Genomic DNA, 24,510 nt, shown 5'->3' with positions numbered 1-24,510 from the left:
TTACCAGATCCCGCTGGATCTTCCCCCGGGAGGCGCGAGGATCCGGGCCGAGGCTCGCTTTGGGACATGGTCATCGATCTGAGCGCCTGCAAGCAAACGAGAGATACTCAGCTCGCGGCATCAGACACCCCGGGGGGGCCCCTGGTGTCTCTGTTTCCTAATTGTGAAGATAAACCGCCGGACTAGACGACCGCTTCTAAAAATAGACATTTGCCCCCTCCCCCCCAAAAAAGACCTGCCCGTCAATCCCTCTTTATAATTACCACCCCCGCCCTGAGCGGGGCATTTCTCCCCCAGCCTGTACCCCAGTCTCACCGGAAAGGCTGAAGCCAGACTCGTGGAGATCCCGCATGCCGCCGTGACGAGTGGTCGGCCGAGTCGGAGTGTCTGCCAGCGGGCTGCCGGATTCCTTTTTCCCAGCATGCACCACGACGGCCACGTCCCCCTGATACGGAGTGCGATCCACACATTTAAGACTTAAAATCTAAAACAAAGGAAAAAAACAGTCAGGCTTTTAATTTATCTTCATAAAATAACTCTGGTTTTGCACAAACCGAGCCGCGATGAATGAGAACAAGCGTTCCGAGCTGGGACGGAACCCGGCGGCTGGAATTATTCCGAGATCAGGAACGCTCGCCATTAAAGAGGAAACTTCGCCAGCATAGCTTTAGCATCACCCTCCTTCACCAGAACTGCCCCACCAGGGGCTCTTTACTCGTCGATCGGCATAACTGGTTTTTAGTTATTTGGGTTAAAAGTCCACCCGGTGCTCCCTCGCTGGCTCGGAACCCCCCCCCGGGGCTCCCGCACTGACTCTGTCCCCCCCCAGTGCTCCCTCGCTGGCTCGGAACCCCCCCGGTGCTCCCGCACTGACTCTGTGCCCCCCCGATGCTCCCTCGCTGGCTGGGAACCCCCCCGGTGCTCCCGCACTGACTCTGTGCCCCACCGGTGCTCCCTCGCTGGCTTGGAACCCCCCCGGTGCTCCCGCACTGACTCTGTGCCCCCCCGGTGCTCCATTGCTGGCTCGGAACCCCCCCGGTGCTCCCGCACTCACTCTGTGCCCCCCCGGTGCTCCCGCACTGACTCTGTGCCCCCCGGTGCTCCCTCGCTGGCTGCTCATTGGTGGTGGCCGTAAGCTTTTATGGGCCCCAAGCATAATCATTTAAGGGCCCTGTCCCTAAAGCATACAGGGTTAAAGACAACATGGCAGACACACTGAAGCTGTGTTATAGTACAATGCAAATACTCCGTCACCTTCTCCTTCTGGATCATCTTCTTGTACAGGAAGTCCGGGTAGGTCCTCATGGGGTAGAACTCGCCCGATCCCTCGGCGCACATAAACGCTCCGTTCTCGTAGACCACGTGGCCGCGGCTGATGGTGACGAGAGCCACGCCGTGACATCTCATGTTCTCGTACAGATTCACGTCTCCACCCTGCACCTGGGTGCCGGCCGACAGAGTCCTGGGGGGGGGATGAACACCGTCAGACACATTGTAAATACCGGCTCCTCTGTTCTTTGGGGGGGTGTTGGGTTGTTTCTTGGGGCATCTGGAACATTAACCTGGCCACATCACGCTCTCTCGCTGCTTAAAGACAGACGACTGCATCATCAGATCACCAAACGGGGTCACTTACTTGGCGGCCTCTGGGTCCCAGACCACCACGTCGGCATCAGCGCCCGGGATAATGCGCCCTTTACGGGGGTACATATTGTGAATCTTGGCTGCGTTGGAACTCGTCACCGCCACAAAGCGATTCTCGTCCATTTTCCCTCCAACCTGTGGGGAAGAGACAGCGAATTTATTATCAGAAACCCCCCACCAACTAGATAAAGAATCTCCCTTATATCCGGTACATGCGCAGAGCTAGAGGGTGGGGAGTGTTGGGATTTAACAGGACGGGGAGGGTCTGGACCTAAGAGGACAGGGGTGCTGGGAGCAAACAGGGCAATTGGGTATGGAGGACGGGGACGGAGCATGGGTTTGGAGCATGGGTTTGGAGGACGGGTATGGAGGGCGGGTATGGGGGACGGAGGATGGGGACGGAGGATGGGTATGGAGGAGGATGTGTGGAGGATGGGGATGGAGGACGGGTGTGGAGGCCGGGTATGGGGGATGGGTATGGAGGACCGGTGTGGAGGATGGGTATGGGGGATGGGGACGGAGGACCGGTGTGGAGGATGGGTATGGGGGATGGGGACGGAGGATGGGTATGGAGGACGGGTGTGAAGGACGGGTATGGAGGACGGGGACGGTGGATGGGTATGGAGGATGGGTGTGGAGGATGGGTGTGGAGGATGGGTATGGGGGATGGGGACGGAGGATGGGTATGGAGGACGGGTGTGAAGGATGGGTACGGGGGACGGGTATGGAGGCCGGGGACGGTGGATGGGTATGGAGGACGGGTGTGAAGGATGGGTACGGGGGACTGGTATGGAGGACGGGGACGGTGGATGGGTATGGAGGACCGATGTGGAGGACAGGTATGGGGGATGGGAATGGGGGATGGGTACGCACCACTCCTCTCTCCCAGATGACGCTCATGCGGTCCTGCACTCCTCCCACTCCATGGGGGATCTTGGTGAAGTCCTCCTTGCCCATGGCTTTCTGTTTGGTAGTGAAGGTTCTGTGGTCTGAGGACACCACGTTGAGCGTGTCACTGCAACGCAACAAGACGGATCCTAACCAACTGTTTACACGTGTACTCAGGAAACCGCTTACACGTGTGATTGTCAAACCGCTTACACATACAATAAGCAAGCCGCTTACACATGTAATTAGCAAACCGCTTGCGCATGTAATTGTCAAATCAAGAGAGAAGCAAAAAGAACAAAATGTTGATAAATAAGGAGAGAAAATCCTCCCCGGTTTGTGTTTCTCGGGAGCCGGTGGTCGGGGCAGACACCGGGCCGCGCCGACGGCCGCTTACTTAGCCAGAAGACTCATGAGGTAGTTGGGCGTGTTGGCGTCCAGCCGCAGCGGGGGGGCGGTGACGTAGGCTGCCGCGTGGGACCACTCCTGGTGATAGTAGTGCAGACCGTTCAGGGTGGCGTGGGCTGTTGTGGTCTCTCCGTACACGATTTTACCTGAAGGGAAAGGTTACTTCGGGTCACGTCCGGCTCCACGCCATCGGTTTTTAGTGCTTTTTCTGTCATTTATGTGGAACGCTCTGGAGCTGCAGCTTCCCTGACCGGGGGCAGTAATATCTCACCTTGCATCTTGGCCGCCGCGACGACATCACCAGCTGAAATGCTGGAGACGTTGACCAAATACAACGGACAAAAAGTCTGGGGAGGAAAAATAAAATGTTCTCACTGCAAGCCATGTGGCAGATGACACCGATACAAACAAGTTCCCCCGAGACTGGGACCAGTAACACCAGTAACCCCCCGACCACTGCAGAGTAACAGACAGTCAAACAGAGCCCGCTACACCAGCAGAGAGACAGACACTGGGGAAGAGACAGACACTGGGGAAGAGACAGACACTGGGGAAGAGACAGCCGCCAGCAGACAGACACTGGGGAAGAGACAGACAACAGCAGAGAGACAGACACTGGGGAAGAGACAGACACTGGGGAAGAGACAGACCCAGCAGACAGACAGACACTGGGGAAGAGACAGACACCAGCAGAGAGACAGACACTGGGGAAGAGACAGACACCAGCAGAGAGACAGACACTGGGGAAGAGACAGACGCCAGCAGACAAACAGACACTGGGGAAGAGACAGACACCAGCAGAGAGACAGACACTGGGGAAGAGACAGACACTGGGGAAGAGACAGACCCAGCAGACAGACAGACACTGGGGGAGAGACAGACACTGGGGAAGAGACAGACCCAGCAGACAGACAGACACTGGGGGAGAGACAGACACTGGGGAAGAGACAGCTGCCAGCAGAGAGACAGACGCTGGCAGACACCGGCCCTCACATACGCTCCCCACGAGACCTTACCCGGTTAGCGATGGTTATCGCGCGGTGCACGGCCTCTGCTTCCAGCTGTGAAAGGAGAACATGGCAATTATCAGACCGCGGTATCGCGAGACGCCGGCGCTTTTATATCAGGTGAAGCTCGGCCATGGATTTGGTTTAGCGAATGGGCCAATTATTCGGTTCCAGCTGAGTTGGGCTGAGCAGCTCGACTCGAATCTCAGTTTGACTCAACTCAGCCCGTCCTGAGCAGACACCATCGGGAAGTTTCACGCTTCCTCCCCCGAGCTCCGCGGACGAGGCGACGTACGCTCTGGGCACAGTCTACGGGCGGCAGACATTTTGGGAGAAGGTCCAATTTTTACCTCTTCGGGTCGGCTGATCTCAATCCCTTCGGGGCCGGTGATTCCGAGCTCCAGAGTCTCCTTAGCGCCCTGTGACAAGACACGTTAATGACTGGAGAACTCCGATGGGCACCTCTTATGGTCAGACTAGATGGGCCTGGTGGCCGGGGGCCAAGCCTGGCATCGATCGGGGCCGGGTGACCATCTGGAGAACTTGGGAAGCAGATGGAAAATGTTAAGCTGCCTGCAGTAAAGGTACCGAGCTCCTTACCTCGGCCACCAGGTCGCCATTCTCTGCGTGGACTCGTGCCACGGCGCCGATGTCCTTGCAGTGTCGGAAGACCTGGTAGAGCTCGTTGTCGCGCAGCATGTACTGATCCTTATAAGCCATGAACATCTGGAAGGAGTTCACGCCTTTCTCACGCACCAAGGTCTCCATCTCTGCCCTCACCTGCGGGGAGCGACAAAGAGTCACACGGAAACACAGCCTGCCCGTGGTATCCGGCGACGACCGCAAGCCTACGGGGGACGCGACGTACCTTCGGGCCCCACCAGGTGACCCCCATGTGCAGGGCGTAGTCGCAGCAAACCTTGGGGTCCGCCAGGCTGCGGCACTTCTCGTAAGCGTCCAGCAGAGAGATGTCCCTGTCGGGTAAGACGTGTCCGATGACCATGGTGGTGCCACCCATGAGGGCCGCCTGCGGGCAGATAAAACATTCAGCCGCATTCATCGGGGTCATAGGAAAGCATCACTCAACTTTAGAGAGCTCGGCCCGCAGGCTTACACTCACATGTTATGCGTGTATGTATAGCAGAGCAGCGTTCATAAACATGCACGGCCCCGTACCAAGCCTAATTCTATAACAACAACAACAACAACAACAACCACATGTTCTGTTTGTTACTAGAAAAATCAGCACAGCCCCTACGGACAGCTCCATGCTGATCCCGGACCCTATATAATGATATAAGGATCAGTAACGTTCAGCACAGCCCCTACGGACAGCTCCATGCTGACCCCTGTATATCATGGACACTTTTCCGGTATCACAGGTCAGCGTTTGGATCCATTTCGTGCCGATCTGTGGGAGAGGCGTCGCCGTGACATCACCGCATGATGTGCATTACCGTCACCGCATGATGTGCATTACCGTCACCGCATGATGTGCATTACCGTCACCGCATGATGTGCATTATCGTCACCGCATGATGTGCATTACCGTCACCGCATGATGTGCATTATCGTCACCGCATGATGTGCATTACCGTCACCGCATGATGTGCATTACCGTCACCGCATGATGTGCATTACCGTCACCGCATGATGTGCATTATCGTCACCGCATGATGTGCATTACCGTCACCGCATGATGTGCATTATCGTCACCGCATGATGTGCATTACCGTCACCGCATGATGTGCATTACCGTCACCGCATGATGTGCATTATCGTCACCGCATGATCTGCATTACCGTCACCGCATGATGTGCATTATCGTCACCGCATGATCTGCATTACCGTCACCGCATGATCTGCATTACCGTCACCGCATGATGTGCATTACCGTCACCGCATGATGTGCATTACCGTCACAGCATGATGTGCATTACCGTCACCGCATGATGTGCATTACCGTCACGAGGAGCCATGCAGCTTTTGTAGTGATGGGAGTTATTTACTAACAACATCGGGGGGGGGGGGGGGGGGGGGGGTCACCAGAGGATGACATCACAGGAAATTATTATTACTTTATTATTAACCCCTTACTCTTACTCCAGCTCGGCGTTTATTGAGAATAGAAAGCGGGGGGGGGGGGGGGGGGTTATACCCCAGCGGGGGGCATTTACAGGATATTCCGAGCCCTATGAGTATACGCGACACCGACGGCAGCCTTCGGGGGGGGGTTATACCCCCGCGGGGGGCATTTACAGGATATTCCGAGCCCTATGAGTATACGCGATCCGTCTGTCTCCGCCGCGTGACGCTGTCTGATCATCTCCGACGCTCACTCCGGAATACAAATGCCTCGTTCTCAGGACAAAGCACCGCGCTGGTCCCTCGGGAGGCCGGGGGTTACCATGGATACGGGGAAGACCCCCTGAAAGGCGCTGGTATTGGGGAAGAATAGGATGGGAGGCTCAGTGAGAGGTTACAGAGATGGGGGGGGGGTGTTCATTACCAGGAATGAAAGTAGATTGTAAGCTCTTCCGGTCCCGGTCTGTCTTAACGTAATAACATTAAAACCGGCAATAAGATTAAACATTGCTCTCCCTATCGTAACAGCGCAACGGCGTCTGCTGGCGATATATACATGTAAGGACTCTAAATCAGTCGTTGGTCTCGGGGGGGGCCCTGTGCTCTTACCTTATTACTGAACAAAACGCGTCAGGGCAGGTCTTTGGGGGCATAAATAATTCCCCTTCGCAGCTTCCAAATAGAAGAGATCTCTCCGGAGTTAATGCCCCCCCACCGTACGCTACACGGGAACCTACAGACGACCCGCGCTGCGGATACCGCATGTCTTTCACGGTCACCTCCGAGATAAAACCCGCACTGGATCCAGTCCTGAAAACTGTTGGCTTCCTACTACTTCCATTCGGAGAACGTGGTCACCACTCACGGAACCCGATTACATAAACACGTGAAAATACACTGAATGGCGTGTAATATGTACATATATATGACGACGAGCCGACCGCCTCGAAGTGATAACGGGACTGGCATCTGCAATCTGGAAAAACATTCTGATTCATAACATTTTCTGGAAACCGGCCATGATCCGGGGGTCCGCGCGCAAGCACAGCGTCCCAATAAACAAACCCAACAAAAGGCTTTGTAAACGGAACAGACTGTGATCCCAGAGAGACGGAACAGCTTGGAGCTCATTACTGATCTACACTGCAGCTGTGTGCGGGGAACATCCAACACACCAACGTGCAACAGCTATACGGCCGGAGAGTATATAATATATAATATGAGGAATATACAGGATATAACGGGTTATAAGGACGGGATTAGTTATACGGCCGGAGAGTATATAATATATAATATGAGAACTATACAGGATATAACGGGTTATAAGGACGGGATTAGTTATACGGGGGGAGAGTATATAATATATAATATGAGGAATATACAGGATATAACGGGTTATAAGGACGGGATTAGTTATACGGCCGGAGAGTATATAATATATAATATGAGGAATATACAGGATATAACGGGTTATAAGGACAGGATTAGTTATACGGGGGGAGAGTATATAATATATAATATGAGGAATATACAGGATATAACGGATTATAAACACAGGATTAGTTATACGGGGGGAGAGTATATAATATGAGGAATATACAGGGATATAAAGGATTATAAGGACGGGATTAATTATACGGCTGGAGAGTATATAATATATAATATGAGGAATATACAGGATATAACGGGTTACAAGGACGGGATTAGTTATACGGGGGGGAGAGTATATAATATATAATATGAGGAATATACAGGATATAACAGGTTATAAGGACGGGATTAGTTATACGGCCGGAGAGTATATAATATATAATATGAGGAGTATACAGGGATATAACAGGTTATACGGACTGGATTAGTTATACGGGGGGGAGAGTATATAATATATAATATGAGGAATATACAGGATATAACGGGTTATAAGGACGGGATTAGTTATACGGCCAGAGAGTATATAATATATAATATGAGGAATATACAGAGATATAACGGGTTATAAGGACGGGATTAGTTATACGGCCGGAGAGTATATAATATATAATATGAGGAATATACAGGATATAACGGGTTATAAGGAAGGGATTAGTTATACGGCCAGAGAGTATATAATATATAATATGAGGAATATACAGGATGTAACGGGTTATAAGGACGGGATTAGTTATACGGCCAGAGAGTATATAATATATAATATGAGGAATATACAGGATGTAACGGGTTATAAGGACGGGATTAGTTATACGGCCGGAGAGTATATAATATATAATATGAGGAATATACAGGATATAACGGGTTACAAGGACGGGATTAGTTATACGGGGGAGAGTATATAATATATAATATGAGGAATATACAGGATATAACGGGTTATAAGGACGGGATTAGTTATACGGGCCGGAGAGTATATAATATATAATATGAGGAATATACAGGGATATAACGGGTTATAAGGACGGGATTAGTTATACGGGCCAGAGAGTATATAATATATAATATGAGGAATATACAGAGATATAACGGGTTATAATGACGGGATTAGTTATACGGGGGGGAGAGTATATAATATATAATGTGAGGAATATACAGGGATATAACGGGTTATAAGGACGGGATTAGTTATACAGCCGGAGAGTATATAATATATAATATGAGGAGTATACAGCATATAACGGGTTATAAGGATGGGATTAGTTATACAGCCGGAGAGTATATAATGTATAATATGAGGAATATACAGGATATAACTGGTTATAAGGACAGGATTAGTTATACGGCCGGAGAGTATATAATATATAATATGAGGAATATACAGCATATAACGGGTTATAAGGACGGGATTAGTTATACGGATGGAGAGTATATAATATGAGGAATATACAGAGATGTAACAGGTTATAAGGATTGGATTAGTTATACAGGATGGAGAGTATATAATATATAATATGAGGAATATAACGGGTTATAAGGACGGGATTAGTTATACGGCCGGAGAGTATATAATATATAATATGAGGAATATACAGGATATAACGGGTTATAAGGATGGGGTTAGTTATATGGGGGGAGAGTATATAATATGAGGAATATACAGGATATAACGGGTTATAAGGACGGGATTAGTTATACGGCCGGAGAGTATATAATATATAATATGAGGAATATACAGGATATAACGGGTTATAAGGATGGGATTAGTTATACGGGCCGGAGAGTATATAATATGAGGAATATACAGAGATATAACGGGTTATAAGGACGGGATTAGTTATACGGCCGGAGAGTATATGATATATAATATGAGGAATATACAGGGATATAACGGGTTATAAGGACGGGCTTAGTTATACGGGGAGGAGAGTATATGATATATAATATGAGGAATATACAGGGATATAACGGGTTATAAGGACGGGATTAGTTATACGGCCGGAGAGTATATAATATGAGGAATATACAGGGATATAACGGGTTATAAGGACGGGCTTAGTTATACGGGGAGGAGAGTATATGATATATAATATGAGGAATATACAGGGATATAACGGGTTATAAGGACGGGATTAGTTATATGGGCCGGAGAGTATATAATATATAATATGAGGAATATACAGGGATATAACGGGTTATAAGGACGGGATTAGTTATACGGCCGGAGAGTATATAATATATAATATGAGGAATATACAGGGATATAACGGGTTATAAGGACGGGATTAGTTATACGGGGAGGAGAGTATATGATATATAATATGAGGAATATACAGGGATATAACGGGTTATAAGGACGGGATTAGTTATACGGGCCGGAGAGTATATAATATATAATATGAGGAATATACAGGGATATAACGGGTTATAAGGACGGGATTAGTTATACGGGCCAGAGAGTATATAATATATAATATGAGGAATATACAGAGATATAACGGGTTATAATGACGGGATTAGTTATACGGGGGGGAGAGTATATAATATATAATGTGAGGAATATACAGGGATATAACGGGTTATAAGGACGGGATTAGTTATACAGCCGGAGAGTATATAATATATAATATGAGGAGTATACAGCATATAACGGGTTATAAGGATGGGATTAGTTATACAGCCGGAGAGTATATAATGTATAATATGAGGAATATACAGGATATAACTGGTTATAAGGACAGGATTAGTTATACGGCCGGAGAGTATATAATATATAATATGAGGAATATACAGCATATAACGGGTTATAAGGACGGGATTAGTTATACGGATGGAGAGTATATAATATGAGGAATATACAGAGATGTAACAGGTTATAAGGATTGGATTAGTTATACAGGATGGAGAGTATATAATATATAATATGAGGAATATAACGGGTTATAAGGACGGGATTAGTTATACGGCCGGAGAGTATATAATATATAATATGAGGAATATACAGGATATAACGGGTTATAAGGATGGGGTTAGTTATATGGGGGGAGAGTATATAATATGAGGAATATACAGGATATAACGGGTTATAAGGACGGGATTAGTTATACGGCCGGAGAGTATATAATATATAATATGAGGAATATACAGGATATAACGGGTTATAAGGATGGGATTAGTTATACGGGCCGGAGAGTATATAATATGAGGAATATACAGAGATATAACGGGTTATAAGGACGGGATTAGTTATACGGCCGGAGAGTATATGATATATAATATGAGGAATATACAGGGATATAACGGGTTATAAGGACGGGCTTAGTTATACGGGGAGGAGAGTATATGATATATAATATGAGGAATATACAGGGATATAACGGGTTATAAGGACGGGATTAGTTATACGGCCGGAGAGTATATAATATGAGGAATATACAGGGATATAACGGGTTATAAGGACGGGCTTAGTTATACGGGGAGGAGAGTATATGATATATAATATGAGGAATATACAGGGATATAACGGGTTATAAGGACGGGATTAGTTATATGGGCCGGAGAGTATATAATATATAATATGAGGAATATACAGGGATATAACGGGTTATAAGGACGGGATTAGTTATACGGCCGGAGAGTATATAATATATAATATGAGGAATATACAGGGATATAACGGGTTATAAGGACGGGATTAGTTATACGGGGAGGAGAGTATATGATATATAATATGAGGAATATACAGGGATATAACGGGTTATAAGGATGGGATTAGTTATACGGCCGGAGAGTATATAATATATAATATGAGGAATATACAGGGATATAACGGGTTATAAGGACGGGATTAGTTATACGGGGAGGAGAGTATATGATATATAATATGAGGAATATACAGGGATATAACGGGTTATAAGGACGGGATTAGTTATACGGGGGGAGAGTATATAATATGAGGAATATACAGGATATAACGGGTTATAAGGACGGGATTAGTTATACGGCCGGAGAGTCATATAATATATAATATGAGGAATATACAGGATATAACGGGTTATAAGGACGGATTAGTTATACGGCCGGAGAGTATATAATATATAATATGAGGAATATACAGGGATATAACGGGTTATAAGGACGGGATTAGTTATACGGCCGGAGAGTATATAATATATAATATGAGGAATATACAGGGATATAACGGGTTATAAGGACGGGATTAGTTATACGGGCCGGAGAGTATATAATATGAGGAATATACAGAGATATAACGGGTTATAAGGACGGGATTAGTTATACGGCCGGAGAGTATATAATATATAATATGAGGAATATACAGGATATAACGGGTTATAAGGACGGGATTAGTTATAACGGCCGGAGAGTATATAATATATAATATGAGGAATATACAGGATATAACGGGTTACAAGGACGGGATTAGTTATACGGGGAGGAGAGTATATGATATATAATATGAGGAATATACAGGGATATAACGGGTTATAAGGATGGGATTAGTTATACGGCCGGAGAGTATATAATATATAATATGAGGAATATACAGGGATATAACGGGTTATAAGGACGGGATTAGTTATACGGGGAGGAGAGTATATGATATATAATATGAGGAATATACAGGGATATAACGGGTTACAAGGACGGGATTAGTTATACGGGGAGGAGAGTATATGATATATAATATGAGGAATATACAGGGATATAACGGGTTATAAGGATGGGATTAGTTATAAGTCCGGAGAGTATATAATATATAATATGAGGAATATACAGGGATATAACGGGTTATAAGGACGGGATTAGTTATACGGCCGGAGAGTATATAATATATAATATGAGGAATATACAGGATATAACGGGTTACAAGGACGGGATTAGTTATACGGGGAGGAGAGTATATGATATATAATATGAGGAATATACAGGGATATAACGGGTTATAAGGATGGGATTAGTTATACGGCCGGAGAGTATATAATATATAATATGAGGAATATACAGGGATATAACGGGTTATAAGGACGGGATTAGTTATACGGGGAGGAGAGTATATGATATATAATATGAGGAATATACAGGGATATAACGGGTTATAAGGACGGGATTAGTTATACGGGGGGAGAGTATATAATATGAGGAATATACAGGATATAACGGGTTATACGGACGGAATTAGTTATACGGCCGGAGAGTATATAATATATAATATGAGGAATATACAGGATATAACGGGTTATAAGGACGGGATTAGTTATACGGCCGGAGAGTATATAATATATAATATGAGGAATATACAGAGATATAACGGGTTATAAGGACGGGATTAGTTATACGGCCGGAGAGTATATAATATATAATATGAGGAATATACAGGATATAACGGGTTATAAGGACGGGATTAGTTATACGGCCGGAGAGTATATAATATATAATATGAGGAATATACAGGATATAACGGGTTACAAGGACGGGATTAGTTATACGGGGAGGAGAGTATATGATATATAATATGAGGAATATACAGGGATATAACGGGTTATAAGGACGGGATTAGTTATACGGGCCGGAGAGTATATAATATATAATATGAGGAATATACAGGATATAACGGGTTATAAGGACAGGATTAGTTATACGGCCGGAGAGTATATAATATATAATATGAGAAATATACAGGGATATAACGGGTTATAAGGACGGGATTAGTTATACGGGGGGAGAGTATATAATATATAATATGAGGAATATACAGGATATAACGGGTTATAAGGACGGGATTAGTTATACGGATGGAGAGTATATAATATATAATATGAGGAATATACAGGATATAACGGGTTATAAGGACGGGATTAGTTATACGGCCGGAGAGTATATAATATGAGGAATATACAGGATATAACGGGTTATAAGGACGGGATTAGTTATACGGCCGGAGAGTATATAATATGAGGAATATACAGAGATATAACAGGTTATAAGGACGGGATTAGTTATACGGCCGGAGAGTATATAATATATAATATGAGGAATATACAGGATATAACGGGTTACAAGGACGGGATTAGTTATACGGGAGGAGAGTATATGATATATAATATGAGGAATATACAGGGATATAACGGGTTATAAGGACGGGATTAGTTATACGGCCGGAGAGTATATAATATGAGGAATATACAGAGATATAACGGGTTATAAGGACGGGATTAGTTATACGGCCGGAGAGTATATAATATATAATATGAGGAATATACAGGATATAACGGGTTATAAGGACGGGATTAGTTATACGGCCGGAGAGTATATAATATATAATATGAGGAATATACAGGATATAACGGGTTACAAGGACGGGATTAGTTATACGGGGAGGAGAGTATATGATATATAATATGAGGAATATACAGGGATATAACGGGTTATAAGGATGGGATTAGTTATACGGCCGGAGAGTATATAATATATAATATGAGGAATATACAGGGATATAACGGGTTATAAGGACGGGATTAGTTATACGGGGAGGAGAGTATATGATATATAATATGAGGAATATACAGGGATATAACGGGTTACAAGGACGGGATTAGTTATACGGGGAGGAGAGTATATGATATATAATATGAGGAATATACAGGGATATAACGGGTTATAAGGATGGGATTAGTTATACGTCCGGAGAGTATATAATATATAATATGAGGAATATACAGGGATATAACGGTTATAAGGACGGGATTAGTTATACGGCCGGAGAGTATATAATATATAATATGAGGAATATACAGGATATAACGGGTTACAAGGACGGGATTAGTTATACGGGGAGGAGAGTATATGATATATAATATGAGGAATATACAGGGATATAACGGGTTATAAGGATGGGATTAGTTATACGGCCGGAGAGTATATAATATATAATATGAGGAATATACAGGGATATAACGGGTTATAAGGACGGGATTAGTTATACGGGGAGGAGAGTATATGATATATAATATGAGGAATATACAGGGATATAACGGGTTATAAGGACGGGATTAGTTATACGGGGGGAGAGTATATAATATGAGGAATATACAGGATATAACGGGTTATACGGACGGGATTAGTTATACGGCCGGAGAGTATATAATATATAATATGAGGAATATACAGGATATAACGGGTTATAAGGACGGGATTAGTTATACGGCCGGAGAGTATATAATATATAATATGAGGAATATACAGAGATATAACGGGTTATAAGGACGGGATTAGTTATACGGCCGGAGAGTATATAATATATAATATGAGGAATATACAGGATATAACGGGTTATAAGGACGGGATTAGTTATACGGCCGGAGAGTATATAATATATAATATGAGGAATATACAGGATATAACGGGTTACAAGGACGGGATTAGTTATACGGGGAGGAGAGTATATGATATATAATATGAGGAATATACAGGGATATAACGGGTTATAAGGACGGGATTAGTTATACGGGCCGGAGAGTATATAATATATAATATGAGGAATATACAGGATATAACGGGTTATAAGGACAGGATTAGTTATACGGCCGGAGAGTATATAATATATAATATGAGAAATATACAGGGATATAACGGGTTATAAGGACGGGATTAGTTATACGGGGGGAGAGTATATAATATATAATATGAGGAATATACAGGATATAACGGGTTATAAGGACGGGATTAGTTATACGGATGGAGAGTATATAATATATAATATGAGGAATATACAGGATATAACGGGTTATAAGGACGGGATTAGTTATACGGCCGGAGAGTATATAATATGAGGAATATACAGGATATAACGGGTTATAAGGACGGGATTAGTTATACGGCCGGAGAGTATATAATATGAGGAATATACAGAGATATAACAGGTTATAAGGACGGGATTAGTTATACGGCCGGAGAGTATATAATATATAATATGAGGAATATACAGGATATAACGGGTTACAAGGACGGGATTAGTTATACGGGGAGGAGAGTATATGATATATAATATGAGGAATATACAGGGATATAACGGGTTATAAGGACGGGATTAGTTATACGGCCGGAGAGTATATAATATGAGGAATATACAGAGATATAACGGGTTATAAGGACGGGATTAGTTATACGGCCGGAGAGTATATAATATATAATATGAGGAATATACAGGATATAACGGGTTATAAGGACGGGATTAGTTATACGGCCGGAGAGTATATAATATATAATATGAGGAATATACAGGATATAACGGGTTACAAGGACGGGATTAGTTATACGGGGAGGAGAGTATATGATATATAATATGAGGAATATACAGGGATATAACGGGTTATAAGGATGGGATTAGTTATACGGCCGGAGAGTATATAATATATAATATGAGGAATATACAGGGATATAACGGGTTATAAGGACGGGATTAGTTATACGGGGAGGAGAGTATATGATATATAATATGAGGAATATACAGGGATATAACGGGTTACAAGGACGGGATTAGTTATACGGGGAGGAGAGTATATGATATATAATATGAGGAATATACAGGGATATAACGGGTTATAAGGATGGGATTAGTTATACGTCCGGAGAGTATATAATATATAATATGAGGAATATACAGGGATATAACGGGTTATAAGGACGGGATTAGTTATACGGCCGGAGAGTATATAATATATAATATGAGGAATATACAGGATATAACGGGTTACAAGGACGGGATTAGTTATACGGGGAGGAGAGTATATGATATATAATATGAGGAATATACAGGGATATAACGGGTTATAAGGATGGGATTAGTTATACGGCCGGAGAGTATATAATATATAATATGAGGAATATACAGGGATATAACGGGTTATAAGGACGGGATTAGTTATACGGGGAGGAGAGTATATGATATATAATATGAGGAATATACAGGGATATAACGGGTTATAAGGACGGGATTAGTTATACGGGGGGAGAGTATATAATATGAGGAATATACAGGATATAACGGGTTATACGGACGGGATTAGTTATACGGCCGGAGAGTATATAATATATAATATGAGGAATATACAGGATATAACGGGTTATAAGGACGGGATTAGTTATACGGCCGGAGAGTATATAATATATAATATGAGGAATATACAGAGATATAACGGGTTATAAGGACGGGATTAGTTATACGGCCGGAGAGTATATAATATATAATATGAGGAATATACAGGATATAACGGGTTACAAGGACGGGATTAGTTATACGGCCGGAGAGTATATAATATATAATATGAGGAATATACAGGATATAACGGGTTACAAGGACGGGATTAGTTATACGGGGAGGAGAGTATATGATATATAATATGAGGAATATACAGGGATATAACGGGTTATAAGGACGGGATTAGTTATACGGGCCGGAGAGTATATAATATATAATATGAGGAATATACAGGATATAACGGGTTATAAGGACAGGATTAGTTATACGGCCGGAGAGTATATAATATATAATATGAGGAATATACAGGGATATAACGGGTTATAAGGACGGGATTAGTTATACGGGGGGAGAGTATATAATATATAATATGAGGAATATACAGGATATAACGGGTTATAAGGACGGGATTAGTTATACGGATGGAGAGTATATAATATATAATATGAGGAATATACAGGATATAACGGGTTATAAGGACGGGATTAGTTATACGGCCGGAGAGTATATAATATGAGGAATATACAGGATATAACGGGTTATAAGGACGGGATTAGTTATACGGGGGGAGAGTATATAATATATAATATGAGGAATATACAGGGATATAACGGGTTATAAAGACGGGATTAATTATACGGCCGGAGAGTGTATAATATATAATATGAGGAATATACAGGATATAACGGGTTATAAGGACGGGATTAGTTATATGGGCCGGAGAGTATATAATATACGATATGAGGAATATACAGGGATATCACAGGTTATAAGGACGGGATTAGTTATACGGCCGGAGAGTATATAATATATAATATGAGGAATATACAGGATATAACGGGTTATAAGGACGGGATTAGTTATATGGGCCGGAGAGTATATAATATATAATATGAGGAATATACAGGATATAACGGGTTATAAGGACAGGATTAGTTATACGGCCGGAGAGTATATAATATATAATATGAGGAATATACAGGATATAACGGGTTATAAGGATGGGATTAGTTATACGGCCGGAGAGTATATAATATATAATATGAGGAATATACAGGGATATAACGGGTTCTAAAGACGGGATTAGTTATACGGCCGGAGAGTATATAATATATAATATGAGGAATATACAGGGATATAACGGGTTATAAGGACGGGATTAGTTATACGGGGGGAGAGTATATAATATATAATATGAGGAATATACAGGGATATAACGGGTTATAAAGATGGGATTAGTTATACGGCCGGAGAGTGTATAATATATAATATGAGGAATATACAGGATATAACGGGTTATAAGGACGGGATTAGTTATATGGGCCGGAGAGTATATAATATATGATATGAGGAATATACAGGGATATCACAGGTTATAAGGACGGGATTAGTTATACGGCCGGAGAGTATATAATATATAATATGAGGAATATACAGGATATAACGGGTTATAAGGACGGGATTAGTTATAAGGCCGGAGAGTATATAATATATAATATGAGGAATATACAGGATATAACGGGTTATAAGGACGGGATTAGTTATATGGGCCGGAGAGTATATAATATACAATATGAGGAATATACAGGATATAACGGGTTATAAGGACAGGATTAGTTATACGGCCGGAGAGTATATAATATATAATATGAGGAATATACAGGATATAACGGGTTATAAGGACGGGATTAGTTATACGGCCGGAGAGTATATAATATATAATATGAGGAATATACAGGGATATAACGGGTTATAAGGACGGGATTAGTTATACGGCCGGAGAGTATATAATATATAATATGAGGAATATACAGGGATATAACGGGTTATAAGGACGGGATTAGTTATATGGGCCGGAGAGTATATAATATATAATATGAGGAATATACAGGGATATAACGGGTTATAAGGACGGGATTAGTTATACGGGGGGAGAGTATATAATATGAGGAATATACAGGATATAACGGGTTATAAGGACGGGATTAGTTATACGGCCGGAGAGTATATAATATATAATATGAGGAATATACAGGGATATAACGGGTTATAAGGACGGGATTAGTTATACGGGGGGAGAGTATATAATATATAATATGAGGAATATACAGGGATATAACGGGTTATAAAGACGGGATTAGTTATACGGCCGGAGAGTGTATAATATATAATATGAGGAATATACAGGATATAACGGGTTATAAGGACGGGATTAGTTATACGGCCGGAGAGTATATAATATATGATATGAGGAATATACAGGGATATCACAGGTTATAAGGACGGGATTAGTTATACGGCCGGAGAGTATATAATATATAATATGAGGAATATACAGGATATAACGGGTTATAAGGACGGGATTAGTTATACGGCCGGAGAGTGTATAATATATAATATGAGGAATATACAGGATATAACGGGTTATAAGGACGGGATTAGTTATATGGGCCGGAGAGTATATAATATATAATATGAGGAATATACAGGATATAACGGGTTATAAGGACGGGATTAGTTATACGGGGGGAGAGTATATAATATATAATATGAGGAATATACAGGGATATAACGGGTTATAAGGATGGGATTAGTTATACGGCCGGAGAGTATATAATATATAATATGAGGAATATACAGGGATATAACGGGTTATAAGGACGGGATTAGTTATATGGCCGGAGAGTATATAATATGAGGAATATACAGGATATAACGGGTTATAAGGACGGGATTAGTTATACGGCCGGAGAGTATATAATATATAATATGAGGAATATACAGGGATATAACGGGTTATAAGGACGGGATTAGTTATACGGCCGGAGAGTATATAATATATGATATGAGGAATATACAGGGATATAACGGGTTATAAGGACGGGATTAGTTATACGGCCGGAGAGTATATAATATATGATATGAGGAATATACAGGGATATCACAGGTTATAAGGACGGGATTAGTTAGTTTGTTGATCCAGTGAGAAATCAGACACCCTTTCGGAGTCAGGAAGGCAGTTTTCCCGTTTTCAGGGCTGTACGATATACACAGATACTTCATCTATTAGGTAGACAAATTAGTTATATTTATATAATATAGGCACCTGCATGTCCTAGACAGGCTCTGTAGGTAGATGTATGTGACAGATATATTTGTACATATAAAAGTGGGGTCCCTCTCCTCTCCCGCTGGGAGGTCTCACCTTGGTCCCATTGTAGAAGTCGTCCATGCAAGTGGCATTCATGAAGGTCTCGTGGAAGTGGGTGCTGGTGTCTATGCCCCCAGGGATTACGAGTTTGCCCGTGGCGTCGATCACCTTTGCCCCACCAGGGATCATCAGCTCCCTCCCCACCTGCTGGATGATGCCGTTCTCGATGTAAACGTCGGCTTCCTGCGTGCAGTCGTCATTCACCACCTTCCCGCCCTTAATGAGGATCCGGACGCTGGCTGCGTTGGCGTGCATGGCTGTCGGAAGAGACGACACATGCGGGATGTTATTGGAGATCCCGAAATACACTTAATGCATTAATCAGACCTCACGCCACATACCATAAGGGAGGTAACAGCGCTAATGAAGGAAGACGAGCCGCGTTAAAACCAAACTGGGATTGTTTGTTATGGAAAAAAGGGCCCCTGGGGGCCAATGTCAATGTCCCCCGGACGCCATTTAATACTTTATTTGTATTATAATTATTAAGCAGTGACTCTGAAATGTGTCTTTTTGGGGGTCTGTCACCAAACACGTAACCGGTCACCAGACACCAGGACAGAGCCCCCAAGGTGGCGGTTCATAGGCCCCTGGCCGGCTCCTAGCTCAGCCTCTGCGGACAGCGGGTAGAAGGACATCAGATCTGGGAGTCAGACCCAAAGCCAAGTACCAGACCACTGACCGCGAGCAGCCGGTGCCCTGGGCGAAGCTGGTTGGGACAGATATTACTGGGATGGATGTAGACGGAATGATTGGTTTAGGATGGAACGGTCCTTTGAAGCCATAATATAGATATAGGGGTCCCGGCCTTTGAACCGATGAGAGGTTTATGAGAAGTCGGTCCGAGCGACGCGATCCATCTGCACAAAGAACAGGCGGAAACCACACGGCGCTTCAATGCTGACCGCGCAGAAGGGGCCATCAGACCGCTCAACCGAGACGGGCGACCTGCCAGCAGCCGCCTAGAAGCTTCGAGGAGTGAAAGGGAGACAGCGCCCATCGGGGGATACGTCCCGCGCGCCAACTACTGCCTGCCTGAAAACGGCCCACACATCACATCGCTCCGGATGTCTGACCTTCTCTACATGATTGAGAATTCATCAGCTCCTGAGACACCTCTATTCAAGCAGGGATTCCAGTTGTGATACAGCAGAGAGAAAAAGCACCCATTGGAGTGATCAGGTATCATTAAACCAGAGGAGAATATGAAGGGATCAGCTCCAGACCATGTGACCCACAAGAATCTGCCCCTTCACCCCGAGACTAAGGGTAAAAACCCTGAGAATTGGCCCATTCAGACCATGAGACTCAAAGTCACCCCGACACTTCACAGTTACGCAAAGCACCTGAGCCATCCCACTCCCTCTGTACAGGCCGAGTGTCATGGGAGTTAGGGCCCCCACACCCATTTTCTAGATTCTGGAGGATATATATATATATATCGGGTGTGTTATATATATCACACACATTACAGATCAAACAGACATTATGGATTTACTGCCAGGCTCCAGACGGGGGCTGCATTACAGCATCAGCTCCCGCCGGCCGGCAGCCATCGCTCCGGCAACACAGCGAGCGATGCAGGAAACGCCGGGCGACTGCAGCCTTCTGCTCCGGCACAGAATGAGGAGCCGCGGGGGGCCGGGGGAAGGTTTCTCACACCCTCCGATCACCAGAGACAGATGAGGTTATCTCAGTGACTCGGCCGTGGCATCTTATATCCCCCCCCCCCGGGGTAAGACCGGGCGCCTCACGCCAAGGTGTGGTAACCCGAGCGTGTATGCGCCAGACGCCCCCAATAACGTCACCGCTGACGATTTCCACGAGAAGAGAAAGCACTGGCACATTTGGGTGGAAAAGCAGGCTCGTCCATTCCGGCACCCAAAGGGCCCCGGTCTACAACTCCCATAATCCCCAGCCATGGAAGCTACTGTCTTAGGCATTAGTGTACATCAGAGGAATTCATTATTCTGTGACTAGGAGTGGCCGCTTCTCAAAGATGGTACAAAAACCAGGGGCCTTTAAATGCCCGAAATCCAGCCGGGCAGAGACATTACGTTTATTTATAAAGCGCCGGCAGAGACGGGGAATGAAGGACATTCCCACGGATATTTTGTTAATTCCTGCCACGTCTGATTCATTCACTGACGGGTGACAGGAAATTGTGCCCTGGGTTGGGCTGGGGGCGCAATGGGCAGCAGGTGTGATGGGCTGGGGGCGCGATGGGCTGGGGGAGCGATGGGCTAGAGATGTGATGAGCTGGGGGCGCGATGGGCTGGAGGTGCGATGGGCTAGAGATGTGATGAGCTGGGGGCGCGATGGGCTGGAGGTGTCATGGGCTGGGGGCGCGATGGGCACAGGTTACCTGGTCCGGTAACCGGACGCACGGTGTGTCTCTCAGCACAGCGCATGCACAGAGTCAGCTACCCAGATGCCTTCTCCCCAAAAACATGAAAGTACAATCTTCATTAGTGGCAAAGCTGGAGTCCATCCAGCGTCGGCACCTCCCGGCTGTTACTCGTCCTCTCCCCCCTATCACCTCTCTACCCGGTGCTTCTCCTGCATGCCACTCCTAGATTGTCAGCTTGCCAGACCAGCCCCGTTTGCTATCTGTACAGCACTGTATGATTAGATAAATCACATAACGACGTTTGTGGTGTTAGTGAACCCTGTGGTGAAGGGGGCTGGCTGAGTGTTATATGAGTTGCAGTTAATATGCTACCGATAGCGAGTTGGCTTATGGCTCTTCCCGTAAACTCTCTAATATCCGCGCAGTATTATTACCGCAAAAACCCGTCCAATCCCTGAGCCCAGTGGCGGCGCTCCCGTTACCGGCAGGGCACAGAACCCGCTCGCCTCCCGTTAGGAGCCTCTCTGCGGGGTGACGTTTCGGGATTCCAGCTGCAAAAGAGTGAACCCCAATCCCGTGTCTCATTCCCAGACACCAAGCCGCGCGGGGAGCGAGACGCCGGAATCATCGGACTTTCTCACGCTCCCATCGCCAGAAATAGGCGGAATGATGGAAAAAATAGTGCTGCAGAGGAGTTTATTCTGGAAAACATCAGGTGAGGGGCGAGACTGTGCCAGACACTAATAATATTTCACGCACGGCCCCCGGGAATCACTCCTCGCTATTATTAAACCAAAAGGTCCTTAGAGAGGGGACAAGGACCGGGGGGGATACGATGAGCCGCATTACTGAAGTCTCCTTAACTCCATTTAATGCCAACCACGTCCCAAAAGGGACCGCGCCGCCTCGCCGTGTCCCAAAAGGGACCGCGCCGCCTCGCCGTGTCCCAAAAGGGACCGCGCCGCCTCGCCGTGTCCCAAAAGGGACCGCGCCGCCTCGCTGTGTCCCAAAAAGAGACCTCGCCGTGTCCCAAAAAGAGGAGACCGCGACCCCTCGCCGTGTCCAAAAAAGAGACAGCGCCGCCTCGCTGTGTCCCAAAAAGAGACAGCGCCGCCTCACCGTGTCCCAAAAAGAGACAGCGCCGCCTCGCTGTGTCCCAAAAAGAGACCTCGCCGTGTCCCAAAAAGAGACCTCGCCGTGTCCCAAAAAGAGACCTCACCGTGTCCCAAAAGGGACTGCGCCGCCTCGCCGTGTCCCAAAAAGAGACAGCGCCGCCTCGCTGTGTCCCAAAAAGAGGAGACCGCGACCCCTCGCCGTGTCCCAAAAAAAGACCGCGTCGTCTCGCTGTGTCCAAAAAGGGACCGCGCCGCCTCGCCGTGTCCCAAAAAGAGACCGCGCCGCCTCGCCGTGTCCCAAAAAGAGACCTCGCCGCCTCGCCGTGTCCCAAAAAGAGACCTTGCCGTATCCCAAAAAGAGGAGACCGCCCAGCCTCGCCGTGTCCCAAAAAGAGGAGACCGCGACCCCTCGCTGTGTCCCAAAAAGAGGAGACCGCGACCCCTCGCCGTGTCCCAAAAAGAGACCGCAACCCCTCGCCGTGTCCCAAAAAGAGGAGACCGCGCCGCCTCGCCGTGTCCCAAAAAGAGACCGCGACCCCTCGCCGTGTCCCAAAAAGAGACCGCGACCCCTCGCCGTGTTCCAAAAGGAGACAGCGACCCCTCGCCGTGTCCCAAAAAGAAACCGCGACCCCTCGCCGTGTCCCAAAAAGAGACCGCGACGCCTCGCTGTGTCCCAAAAAGAGACTGCGACCCCTCGCCGCGTCCCAAAAAGAGACAGCATCGCCTAGCTGTGTCCCAAAAAGAGACCCCGTCACCTGGCCGTGTCCCAAAAAGAGACAGCGCCGCCTCGCTGTGTCCCAAAAAGAGACCTCGCCGTGTCCCAAAAAGAGACCTCGCCGTGTCCCAAAAAGAGACCTCACCGTGTCCCAAAAGGGACTGCGCCGCCTCGCCGTGTCCCAAAAAGAGACAGCGCCGCCTCGCTGTGTCCCAAAAAGAGGAGACCGCGACCCCTCGCCGTGTCCCAAAAAAAGACCGCGTCGTCTCGCTGTGTCCAAAAAGGGACCGCGCCGCCTCGCCGTGTCCCAAAAAGAGACCGCGCCGCCTCGCCGTGTCCCAAAAAGAGACCTCGCCGCCTCGCCGTGTCCCAAAAAGAGACC

General features: G+C 45.4%; 1 protein-coding gene across 1 annotated transcript; it reads right to left on the bottom strand.

Moving 5' to 3' along the window:
- On the bottom strand, positions 1-20,203 carry LOC149282591 (dihydropyrimidinase-related protein 5-like). Its single transcript, XM_089497917.1, has 12 exons — positions 19,943-20,203; positions 4,816-4,974; positions 4,548-4,727; positions 4,298-4,366; positions 3,957-4,001; positions 3,212-3,287; positions 2,930-3,086; positions 2,518-2,659; positions 1,637-1,779; positions 1,255-1,462; positions 316-484; positions 1-86 (listed from the first exon to the last, which is right to left on the bottom strand). Exons 1-12 carry the CDS (start codon positions 20,201-20,203, stop codon positions 1-3), a joined length of 1,695 nt encoding a protein of 564 aa, XP_089354043.1.
- Between the last annotated feature and the right edge of the window lie 4,307 nt (positions 20,204-24,510).

Source organism: Sceloporus occidentalis, unplaced genomic scaffold (assembly GCF_023333645.1).
Source record: "Sceloporus occidentalis isolate IW3139 unplaced genomic scaffold, rSceOcc1.0.p SCAF_111, whole genome shotgun sequence".
Classification (NCBI taxonomy): Eukaryota; Metazoa; Chordata; class Lepidosauria; order Squamata; family Phrynosomatidae; genus Sceloporus; species Sceloporus occidentalis.
The sequence above is the reverse complement of the archived record's forward strand: the minus strand, read 5'-3'. Positions and strand labels throughout refer to the sequence as shown.